General features: G+C 43.0%; 1 protein-coding gene across 2 annotated transcripts in view; it reads right to left on the bottom strand.

Moving 5' to 3' along the window:
• Positions 1-12,919, bottom strand: part of erich2 (glutamate-rich 2) — a 199,266-nt gene that overhangs the window by 71,574 nt on the left and 114,773 nt on the right. For both annotated transcript variants that reach the window (XM_078551372.1, XM_078551373.1), the window contains one exon: positions 7,540-7,769. In XM_078551372.1, the coding sequence (XP_078407498.1) occupies positions 7,540-7,769 (230 nt within the window). The remainder of the gene's footprint in view (positions 1-7,539; positions 7,770-12,919) is intronic.

Genomic DNA, 12,919 nt, shown 5'->3' with positions numbered 1-12,919 from the left:
CTTGAGGACCTGTTCTTTAATTTAGCTCCTAGTTCCAGATAATCCCCAAACAGGTCCTCTTTCCTAGTCTTACCTATGTTATTTGTCCTGATGTGGACCACAACAACTGGATCCTCCCCCTCCCTCTCCAATATCCTTTCAAACCGGTCAGAGATGTCCCTCACCCTGGCACCGGGCAGGCAACTCTTGATACGGGACTCTCGATCCTGCTTACAAAGGAAGCTATCAATTCCCCTAATTATAGAAACCCCTACAACTACCACTAGTCTTTTTACTACCCCCTCTTGAATGGCCTCCTGTGCCACTGTGCCGTGGTCAGCTGGCTCATCCTCCCTACAGCCCTCTTCCTCATCCACACAGGGAGCAAGTAACTCGTACCTGTTGGACAAGGTCAGGAGCTGAGGCTCCTCTGTTCCTGAACACAGGATCCCTCTACTTGCCTCACTTGCAGTCACACCCTGCTGACCCTGACCGGACTTGAGGTATTTAATCTACTGGGTGTGACCGCCTCCTGATACCAAGCGTGCAGGTAACTCTCCCCCTCCCAGGTGTGCCGCGGCATCCGGAGCTCGGATTCCAGCTCATCAATTCTGAGCCGGAGTTCCTCCAGCAACTAACACTTGCTGCAGATGTGGTCACTGCGGCTTGCAATGGGAGCTGCCAGCTCCCACATCATACAGCTACAGCACATCACCTGTCCAGCCATCTCTACTTAGATAATTAATTTATTAATTAGCTTTGCAGTTTTTTTTTCAAATTTGGTGCAGATTTCCTACCAACCAATCAGGTCACAGCTTTCCTGTGACGTCACTTTTTCAGTTTTGGCTTCAGTTACTCTGTGCCCCGAGGTCACTGCTCCGGTGCTCTTCCCTCCGAGTCTGCTCCCTAGAGACAAGGCCGCGAATCCCCGAGGTAAGCTAGATTTATACTCACCGCTCCAGTGCTCCTCCCTCCGAGTCTGCTCCCTGGAGACAAGGCCGCGAATCCCCGAGGTAAGCTAGATTTATACTCACTGCTCCAGTGCTCCTCCCTCCGAGTCTGCTCCCTGGAGATAAGGTCACGAATCCCCGCGGTAAGCTAGATTTATACTCACCGCTCCAGTGCTCCTCCCTCTGAGTCTGCTCCCAGGATTTACTCACCGATCAGCTGCTTTTTCTTTAAAATCCACTTTCAGAAGAGTGTCCTTCGCAGGTCTGGTGCACTCCTGAAGGCACTGCCTCTTCCTCTCTCTTTTTTTTTTAGGTTTGAGGAGGAGGGAGGGATGGAAACACTACAGCAATGTAATGTTTGGGGCTATTCCGTTCTTTGACAGTGGGTCCTCCTCGATTTCCTCCTGAGTCGCGGTGGCTGCGATGACTTCTCCTAGAATGCTTCAGTCACTTCTCACCGGCGCCCTCTGTTGGATGCTCTTCCTCCTGTTGAGTGCAAGAGTCCTTCTCCTCGATTCCCTCCTGAGTCGCGGTGGCTGCGATGACTTCTCCCAGAATGCTTCAGTCACTTCTCACCAGCGTATGCATTTGTGTATAGCTGAGCAGGGCTATGTATGTCCTCCATCCTCTAGTTACTTCTACCCCTCTCACCTCCTCCTGCTCACTCGTGACGTGCTGAACGTCTCGTGCCACCTTATCTAATCATGTGTGAGGATCCACTGAGGTGACAGTATCTGCACCGATGGAGGCTGCACTTGCAAAATGTGACAGTTCTCGCTCTGATGTCTCTGATGCCAGAACTTGCCCTGGTGCAGACACAGAAATTTGTCCTTCACACTCCACGTCAGAACCTGTGGGAGACACTTTAAGAGATTATGAGAACTAGCCTCTACAGTTCTGAGGTTTCCCAATGCAGCTGAGTCTTCTGCATGCTGTCAGGGGGGAAGAATGCTCTCCATCCCTTTCATTTACTGACTTAACTATTTTGACCCTCTCCACCAAAGCTCTGGAAGCAGGAACTCCCTCCATTTGCCTTCCCCGACTTGCTCCTGGGGGCTACCCTGACAACCTCCTTGGTTCCCTCCTTTGTGGTGGTCACAACATGTAAATAAGGCACTCTTCCTCCTGTCAACGTCCTTTCACGGGCATTATGTGCCCTATTTTCCCACAAAGACTAAAGAGTAAGCCTCTATGGTCAATGTCATAGGATGCTGCATGTATCAGTGCTATCAAGTCCTCAACAGTTCTAGGGCTCTGAGCCTTGTTGAGGAGTCAGTAAGCAGCATGGGCACACATTCCTCTCATATTCAGGAGCAGCATGTACCATCAGCTCCTCAGCTGGTGTGTCTGCTGGAGGGTCTGGGGTTGCACTCCTTGTTTGCTCTGGCCAGAGTGAACAAGATCATTGAGTCTTTTCCAGCACTCAACCTAGTTCTTCCTCACCACACTTTGTCTGCTGACAGTCTCAGCAAGCTCGATCCATGCCTGCTTGGTTTGGGTGGATGGCCTTCTCTTGCAATGCTCTGGAAGCAGGAACTCCCTCATTGCCTCACGGAAGACTTCCAGATCAGCGGCAGCAAAACAAGGAAGAACTCTGCCCCAGGTGCCAGCTCTATGCTTTTTTCTCCCATGACCGAAACTTCAATTCACTCTGTAAAATGACAGACACAGTAATGGCTTTTATGGTCTGCTAAAAATTGGGCTCACACTTGCTTAGTCAACCCACCCTCTGCTGGTTGGAGTCATACCTATCACAAAGGAAGATGTTTGTGGTTGTTGGAGGTCAGTCATCTCAGTTCAAGGACATCACTGCAGGAGATCCTCAGGATAGTGTCCTAGGCCCAACCATCTTCAGCTGCTTCATCAATGACCTTCCTTCTGTCATAAGGTCTGAATTGGGGATGTTCGATGATGATTGCATAAACCTCAGCACCATTCGTGACTCCTCAGATACTGAAGCAGTCTATGTCCAAATGCAGCAAAACCTGGACAATATCCAGGCTTGGGCTGACAAGTTTGCCAAGTAACATTTGCCCCACACAAATGCTAGGCAATGACTATCTCGAACAAGAGAGAATCTAACCATCGCCCCTTGACATTCAATGGCATTATCATTGCTGAATCCCCCACTGTCAACATCCTGGGGGTTACCATTGACCAGAAACTGAACTGGACTAGCCATAAAAATACTGTGGTTACAAGAACAGGTCAGAGGCTAGGAATCCTGCGGCGAGTAACTCACCTCCTGACTCCCCAAAGCCTATCCACCATCTACAAGGCACAAGTCAGGAGTGTAATGGAATATTCTCCACTTGCCTGAATGAGTGCAGCTGCAACAACACTTAAGAAGCTTGACACCATCCAGGACAAAGCAGCCCTCTTGCCTGGCACCCATTCCACAAACATTCACTCCCTCCACCACTGACGAATATTGGCAGCAGTGTGTACCATCTACAAGATGTACTGCAGTAACTCACCAAGGCCCCTTAGGCAGCACCTTACAAACCCACAACCACTGTTATCTAGAAGGACAAGGGCAGCAGATATATGGGAACACCACCATCTGGACGTCCCCCTCCAAGTCACTCACCATCCTGACTTGGAAATATATTGCCATTCCTATACTGTCACTGGGTCAAAATCCTGGAACTTCCTCCCTAACAGCACTGCGGGTGCACCTACACCACAGGTACTGCAGTGGTTCAAGAAGGCAGCTCACCACCACCTTCTCAAGGGCAATTAGGGCTGGGCAATAAATGCTAGCCTAGCCAATGAAGCCCACATCCCGTAAATGAATTTTAAAAAAATTAGCAAGTTGCATCTGTGAAAATTAGGGGTTGTGACTGCTTCTCACATGGGGCAGGATCGGGACCCAGAAATAGTCTTGATGCCGGTTTCCTGACCCTGGAAGGAAAATCAGGTCCTTGATCTTTGGGAGCATGATCAGATAGTTCTGGGTTTTGGAAAGACTAAGTTGGATGTCATTTGGAAGCACTGCAATAACTGATAAGTTCCAACAGTTGCTTGGAAATGAAGACCGAAACCAAGACAGACTCCTTCAGACAAAGTTTTATTGCTTGTCAAAAAACTCTCCTCAGCCACCACTAGTCTCAGCTGTTATCCCTTTTATACATCCAAATGGGTGCTTAGTTAAATAACCTAATAATTAGCAATTGACCTTCTTTAACTGTTTTCTTCCCTAACAGTAACCTTTCTAGCATTTGTCAGGATGTGGCCTCGCTGCAGGAGGTGTGCAGTTGTGAACCAAAGGTCTGGAACAACTGAAGGGTAAAAGATAGTTTGACTCTCTGGTGGAGTTCTGATGTCTATTCGTGGAAAGGAAAGGTTAAAGGTAAGAAAATGGACCTGACAGTAATTGGGAACCGCAGGTTAGGCAGCATTGGTTTATAATTTTTGCAGAGGTCTCTGAAAATACTAAATTTGGTGTGTTGTGTGTTCTGAAAGTGCATCTTTCTATCTATCGATGCTTAAGTCCCTCACATTCTCTCTGCATTCTTTCCTTCTATCTTTTACTCTCTTTGTCTCTCAGCTGTTAATAATTGACTCTTTCCATTTTTAAATGTAAGCAAACCAAGATAATAATTAGAGATTGTTTTTGTTTTCAACATTAAAGTCAAATTGTAATGAGAGAAACACTATATTTGTCACTCTCTAAGCTACATATGTTTTCAGTATATACGGTGTCTTTAATGAAAAACCAACAAAATCTGCAACAAGTGTGTAATCGGAGAGCCTGTTTTGTTTTTTCTTTCAATCACACTCTCTCAGAAAAACAAGCACGATAAACAAAAATATATAAACTTTACCTGAACAAATCATTTGAAATTTGTCCACTAGCATTTCCTAAAGGAATCGCTTGTAAATTGCAATCAGGTATTGCCCCATTTTTGCTGAGCTTTACCTTCATATTCAGGATACACTGGCTTGTTTGTAGGGCTCTCCTTACCATGCCCATCCATCCAAACTGCTCAGACACAAAGTCAGCGGCAGTGGCTTTTTGCAATTTTACTCATGATGTCACCCTGCTCCCGTCAAAAACGTAGCAGTAAAGTGACCAAAGTCTTGGCTGAGGCTTTTAGCATGTGGGCACTTCAGACATTTAAACAGTTCATTTTGCATTTGTACTGTGCAATCATTACAAATGTTTATAAACATTCCAGTGCTTTAATATTTCAGCATGTGGCTTAGCTTCCATGAAGAAAAACTATTGGAAGGAAAGTACATAGGAGGTTCGAGTCAGTCATCATGGAAACTCTTTCGAGTTACCAACAGTCACAGATTGCAACTTCTTTCAAGTACAATCACAGTTCTTGGTTTTCCGGGAGTGGGACATGAACCCACAACCCTCTGATTCAAAGGCAAGGGTGCTGTGAACTGAGCCACAGCTGACACCTCCAGTCATCATGGAATCAGATTTCAGGAGTCATGGTTATTGATTGATATTAATTGTGTTTAATTGTGTGCAGGTGGTGGATATTAAAAGTTTGAAACTCTTTCGAGTTATCAACAGTCACAGATTGCAACTCATTCGAGTACAATCACAGTTCTTGGTTTTCCGGGAGTGGGACATGAACCCACAACTCTCTGATTCAAAGGCGAGGGTGCTATGAACTGAGCCACAGCTGACACCTCCTGTGTCTATTTATAAGGGGCTCAAGTGAATGCCCAGTTAAGCTGTGGCTCAGTTCATAGCACCCTCGCCTTTGAATCAGAGGGTTGTGGGTTCAAGTCCCACTCCCGGAAACCAAGAACTGTGATTGTACTCAAAAGAGTTGCAATCTGTGACTGTTGGAGGTGTCAGCTGTGGCTCAGTTCATTGCACCCTCGCCTTTGAATCAGAGGGTTGTGGGTTCATGTCCCACTCCCGGAAACCAAGAACTGTGATTGTACTCGAAAGAGTTGCAATCTGTGACTGTTGATAACTCGAAAGAATAAATAGACACAGACTGTGGCTGTTGGTTTAGGAGGTGTATTTTGTAATATGTAACTCTGTAAATAAATATAGAAGTGTGTAAAGATTGGCTTCAGTTCTATCCTTCAACTGCCTTTCACCATGTGTCATGCTGGGATTTGAACCCAGGTCCCCAGAGCATTACCCTGGGTCTCTGGAATACTTATCCAATGACAATACCACTACGCCACTGCCTCCCTCCTAGAACAATACTTCTGCTGCTAAATACAGAATTTACAGTAGATGCCTATGTCTGACACTCCTTAGAATTAGAAGGATGGCATAATCTCTTCCAGTAGACATGATATATGTTTGAAATCCAGTGCAAATCAGTCTGATTGAAAGCATGATCCATCCCACTATTGTTCTGTTAGAATAGCATAACGTTCACTATATCATTCATATTAGGATGTTTGCAGTCATAAAACAATATTGCTGAGTTTGCGAGCACTGAAGCTGGTGATGATGAACGAATAGCACAACAGAACTAATGTCTGCAAACAGCAGTTCCAGACTGTCCAGTTGATCAGCTGGTAGGTGGCACTATGCAATGAGCTCAGTTGCATTGAATCATAGAGTGACATGATGGTGAGTTGAGCTTGGCATAACCCATACGATGTGCCCTGGTCTCAGCTATGCTTCCATGTGATAGTTAATTCCAGGCAGAGCCCAAGACACATTCAGCAGATGGTCTTTCACTGGAGATCAATTACAATAAGAAACCTTGCCAGTCAAACTTTTATGGTCGCTCACATAAAACATCTCCTGTCAAATGAAATATGCCACTGTAGTAAGTGTGATCTAGGCTTGCCCCATCAGAGACAACCATTATCAACATTAATATGCTCAGAACCTGATGATACTAGAAATGAATGACATTTCAGTTGCACTGGGATGGTTAACCTTTTATGGTTGAAAAGGTAAAGTGTAACAAATTGTATATAATGTCATGTTTCATCAGTTGAGAGAAATATTTCCTTCAGTTACAGTAAGTTCTAATTAAAAGAAGCAATTTGGGAAAATCTCCTAATACCCAAAGGAAGCATTGATTAAGCTTGAAAGACAGGCATTAGCTTTCCAAGTCAGACCAAGAACGTCCTTTATGGTGTCCTGGAATTCAAAGAGGGCATCCGCAATCTTTCATCTCAAATTTTCTTCATATCAGAAAGGTTGTTCAGCCACACAATCACATCCATAAACCACTCATACTACCCAACTACCTTTCTCAATGAAAGGTTATCCATAATTTCAGGGACTACATAATTCATGAAGATGGAAGTTAGACATAGGAAAAATACTAAGCAGGAGCACTAGCATCCTAGACCAAGGCCTAAAATACTCACATCTTTCTCACCCGCTGATAGCCGAATTTGGTCTGCTAACAAGATATGTTTGTGCACTAGACACTGCCTAGCCTCTTAATTTCTCTTTCCACCTTCAAGCAAACACAGATGACTCTTTCCAGTGCCTCCTGACTGCATTAAAGACTTAAAACCATGTTGCTCCTCATTCCAAATATTTGACCATTAGTGCTCCACTGCTCCATACCACTCCGTCATTGTTGTATTCTCATCAGGTTATGTACCATGTCAGGTACACAAAACCACTTAAAAGCTTATTTATAAGCTATGATTTTACCTCCCCCATCAACTCCAATGGTGCCTCTCTTTCTTTTTTGCTGCCTTCATTGTCAACATCATCACCAACCCCCTCTTCATCTTTGTTTGCATCATCATCCTCTCCAGAGACTTCTGAAATTCTGTTAGTAGTACTGGTGGTAGCGAAATTGTATGGTTCATCAGTGGTTGCAGAGATTGGCAGTGCTTTTGCTTCTCTAGCATCAGAAGAATTTAGATACTTTTTTGCATCTGCAAAACAGAAGAGTAAGAAGTGAAATAATTACAAACCAAGTTCAATTTTTAAAGGATTAATTTATGAAAAGACAATTTTTAATCTTATAATTTATTATGGCAACTACCAGCTAAATATTGTTTTACAAATGATCTCTCCTCTTCCTTCTCTCCGGTATGTTTGCCTCATTAAGTAGCCTCATGTGTGAATACTTATCGAACGCCTTTTGGAAATCCAACTATATTACGTCTACTGGTTCCCCTTTATCTATCCTGCTTGTTACCTCCTTAAGCAGCTGATCTTCATGGGGCCGGCCCGCTCGCCAATGCGTAAAATGACGTGGGATGACGTCGGGTGAAACTCCTGCTGTCACCCTGCGTCATTTCCATTTCCAGGTCGGGAGGGGTGCAGCGGAGTCAGCTGCGCGCCTGCCTATTGAGGCCATTGAAAAACTAATTAATGTTATTAATGGACCTGCCTGTCCAACCTTAAGGTTGGCGGTCAGGCTGGGAGCCCTGGCAGGCTTCATAAAAAGCATGAAACCTCATCCACGGGCAGGATGAGGTTTCATGAGGCTATTTCAATTTTTATTAAAGGTTTCATTCGAAGTTATGGACATGTCCCCACTCATGTGACAGTGCGACATGAAGGGACATGTAAAGGAATTTTTTTATCATTTGCATTACAAATTTTAAACCTGAGCTGATCTTCCTGAGGCAGCACTTAGCCTCAGGGAGATCTGTGCGCTCTTTCGCGCACATGCGCAAAAGAGCGCACTCCTGGCTGAGGGAATCCCCCCTCGCATAGCGCTTCCGAGTGGACGTCACACTAGGCGATCATGGCTGAACTGATAATCCTCAAATCCACTTTTCTGCCTTTTCCACATAACCCTTGATTCCATTATTGATTAAAAATCTCTATCTCAGCCTTGAATAGACTTAATGATCTAGCCTCTACAGCCCCCTGCAGTAAAGAATTCCACACGTTGACTACCCTCAGAGAAGAAATTCCTCCTCATCTCTGTTTTAAATGGGCACCCCCTTTCTCTGAGATTATGCCCTCTGCTACTAGACTCTCCCACAAGGGGAAACAATCTCTCAGCATCTAACCTGTCAAGCCCCCTAAGAATCTTATATGTCTCAATAAGGTCGCCTCTCATTCTTCTAAATTGCAATGAGTACAGGCCCAACCTACTCAACCTCTCCTCGTAACAAAATCCCTCCATACCAGGATCAACCTAGTGAACCTTCTCTGGACTGCCTCCAATGCCAATATACCTTTCCTTATATAAGGGGACCAAAATTGTTCATGGTATTCTAGGTATGGTCTAACTAGTGCCTTGTATAGTTTTAGTAAGACTTCCCTACTTTTATACTCAATTCCCTTTGAAATAAAGGCCAACATTCCTTTTGCCTTTCCGGTTACCTGTTAAACTTGAATGTTAGCTTTTTGGGATTCATGCACAAGGACACCCAAATCCCTTCGTGCTGCAGCCTTCTGCAGTCTTTCTCAATTTAAATAATGTTCAGCTCCTCTACTCTTTCTGCCAAAGTGCATAACCTCACATTTTCCCACATTATATTCCATCTGCCAAGTTTTGCCCACTCACTTAACCTGTTTATATCACTCTGTAGACTCCTTGCCTTCCCACCTATTTTTGTGTCATCCGCAAACTTGGCGAGAGTGCATTCTCTTCCCTCATCTAAGTCACTAATATACATTGTAAATAATTGAGGTCCAGTCACTGATCCTTGTGGCACTCCACTAGTTATAGGTTGCCAGCCCGAAAATGACCCCTTATCCCAACTCTCTGTCTTCTATTGGTTAGCCAATCCTCTATCTATGCTAATATACTACCCCCAACCCTATGGGCTCTTATCTTATTAAGTAGCCTCATGTGTGGTACCTTATCGAACGCCTTTTGGAAATCCAACTATATTACGTCTACTGGTTCCCCTTTATCTATCCTGCTTGTTACCTCCTCAAGCAATTCTAATAAATTTGTTAGGCATGATTTCCCCTTCATGAAGCCATGCTGACTCTGCTTGATTAGATTATGTACTTCTAAATGCTCTATTACATCCTTTATAATAGACTCCAACATTTTCCCAATGACAGATGTTAGGCTAACTGGCCTGCAGTTATCTGTTTTTTGTCTCCCTCCCTTTTTGAATAAGGGTGTTACATTGGCCGAAACAGAAATACCTGGAAAAGCTAAGCAGGTCTGGCAGCATCGGCGGAGAAGAGCACAGTTGACGTTTCGAGTCCTCATGACCCTTCAACAGAACTAGTTTCTGTTGAAGGGTCATGAGGATTCGAAACGTCAACTGTGCTCTTCTCCGCCGATGCTGCCAGACCTGCTGAGTTTTTCCAGGTATTTCTGTTTTTGTTTTGGATTTCTAGCATCCGCAGTTCTTTGCTTTTATCTCTGTGTTACATTGGCCGTTCTCCTAGACAGTTCGTGGTTGCAGCTAATTACATTATGCAGGTAGCAGTCGACCCTAATCCTGCCACCATCCTCGCATGCTTATTTTCAAGCAGATGTCCATGTTGCAATCAGAAGCATGAGTTTGCTGATTATTCCTGGACACTGAGGCCAATTTTATTCAACCTGGCTAATGTTCTAACTTAATTTTTAGCATTCAATATTATTGACACTTATATAGCAGAGTGTCATGCCCAGTACCAGCATGTCATATTATGAACTTTCAGACAATACTTTTAAAAATTGGACACAAATCAGCTGTTAAGATGGCTGCCACAAATTATGTGACGTTTGGCATTTGGGCTACAGACAGTAGCAAGTCTCAGTCAAATACCTATTTAAATATGAGCATCCACAGCCATATGGATAATTCACACATTTCTTTGTTTAAGGATGGGCCAACACAAAAGACTTTGGAAAAACCAGACTGCCGCATTACTCGACAAAAGGAAAGATTGAAACTCAGTTTGTGCCAGATGGAAATGAATGGCCACTAGCAATTTCCCACTGGATCATGAAGGTTTTCCTCATCCAATCTAGGCTGGGTGGGCCTCAGGTGTTAACCCACAACAGACGATGTAGACTCAACATGAACATGACACCTTATTTTAAAAAGGCCTTGAATTTGTGAAAAGCCAAATAGAGAGAGCCATGTTTTCATTGTCTGCTTTGTGCTGTATGTAGGCAGTTCTACTAAAGCCACTAGAAGCATCAGTTCAGCTAATTTTGTGAACCCGACTCAGAAACAAGTTGCAAGTCATCAAGCAACCAGAATATATAACCTGCTGCAGTTTAAAGTCTACTTGAGAACCAACCTTATAGCTATTTGACTACAAGAAACACCACAACCTGCTGTGAACCCTTCATTTTACAAAACACTCACTTCAACTTTAAATCATCAAATCCATTCAAAGGACCACTGACCTGCCGCATGGGAGACCAGCAATCGTAAATCAGAGACAGAGATAACTGTAATCTGTAAAAGTGCAGCGCGAGTGAGACCGAGTACGTGTGAAGTTACTTTTAATTCGGGCAACTGTATGAAAATAAATAACCTATTTATTTTTCAACTCTCAAAAGCTTGCCTCGGAGTTATTTAGTTGGAATATACACTCAAAGGGTAAGAAAATACATACCTCTTTCCATACAAAACATACTGATCATGGGCAGTAAGAGAACACTTAAATTCTGTCTGTGACAGAAGTGTATTTGTGCATGTTTTTAAAAGGGAGGAAGAGGCAAAAGGTAGTTAAGATATAAGACTGTGGTCATTTGGTAATACAGAACTTGAGTATTGCTGAAAAATGAGACATTTTGTTGAAGATTTTAGTCTTGAAGATTTTAGTCTTGCACTCATCAGGACAATTCGAAAGAATGCCAATGTAGTTTAAATTTGTTGTTTTCCCTTACATTGGTATTCTTGTGAATTGGCCTGATGAGTACAAGACGAAAAGCTTTGATAAAATGTCTCTTTTTTTCAGCAATATAAAACTGTGATGTTGTTTGCTCTGAAAACTGTAAATGAGCTTGTCTTGGCAATCAACTGACACCTCATATTTATTGTATTGGGAAGCTTTGGATTCTTTCTTTGGCTGTGATCAGATGCAGTTAGGACAGAGATTGGGATTTAGGCTGTTAAGAAGGTTTTTGTAAAGGATGCCAAGTTTTTTCTGACAATCTTCAGTATCTTTCCCACACCTCTCATGTAACTTGTATAACTTATTCTCTTTTTACTCTTTCTTTTACTATATTCATGCCACCAAACTTGTAACTTTATACAAAAATACCCCTATTTCAGTACACTTCAACCATCTGGCTATCATTGAGACTGCTGCATGTTGGTGCTCTAGTAATACAATAATGCTTTCTCACAAAATTCCTTTATGTTCTGTATTTGCATAACAGTACTTAACCTTACATTTCATTGTAGCTATAAACTTATTTAAAATAAATAGGTTAATGGTCATTAAAATAACACATAAAAGAATTGTATGTAAATGCATTGACTAGCGTGCAACTAGCTACCCATCCTCCAATATGCTAAACTAATATCCTTGTCCTTATTTATATTAAATCTTTCATATCCTCACACCGCTTTACCTTTGTAACCAGCATCCTTCAGCCTAACATGACAGTGTGTGCTCTATGCTCTTCCAATTTTAGTCTTGTGCCTTCTGGAACGTAAATTCCTTAAAAAAAAAAGCCTTAGGAGCAAAATGGAGTATTCGGCAGTCTGGCTGAACTCTGGGAAATAGAAAAAGCCAATGCTATAAATTGTGGATGCTCAAAGGAGATAAAGCACTCTGACAGTGATCCTGGCAGATCTAGTGGTTAAGGTTACAATTTAGAACAACTGTGCCAAGAAACAAAAGACATATTTTTCTGGAGTTGTTCATGTCTTTTGTTATTGAAGGTCGACAATTTATGGAAGTAAACAATCCACCAGACATGCCTGTGTTTTTGTTGCTCCATACTGAATCTGGGATCACCACAATTCTTTGAGAAGCCCGTTGAAAGTGATTTGACACTCGAAGGAATGAACACATACAAAATACTTGTTCCTCAGATTAGTTATCAGCAAAATCAAGGAAGATTTTTTTGAAAATTATAGGTATAAAAGATGATATTTGGCACAAAGAGATGAGGACCAAGGAAAAAGCATGACATGGCTTCTCGAAGAGG

The sequence above is a fragment of the Cetorhinus maximus genome, chromosome 11 (assembly GCF_964194155.1).
Source record: "Cetorhinus maximus chromosome 11, sCetMax3.hap1.1, whole genome shotgun sequence".
Taxonomy (NCBI): domain Eukaryota; kingdom Metazoa; phylum Chordata; class Chondrichthyes; order Lamniformes; family Cetorhinidae; genus Cetorhinus; species Cetorhinus maximus.
The sequence above is the reverse complement of the archived record's forward strand: the minus strand, read 5'-3'. Positions and strand labels throughout refer to the sequence as shown.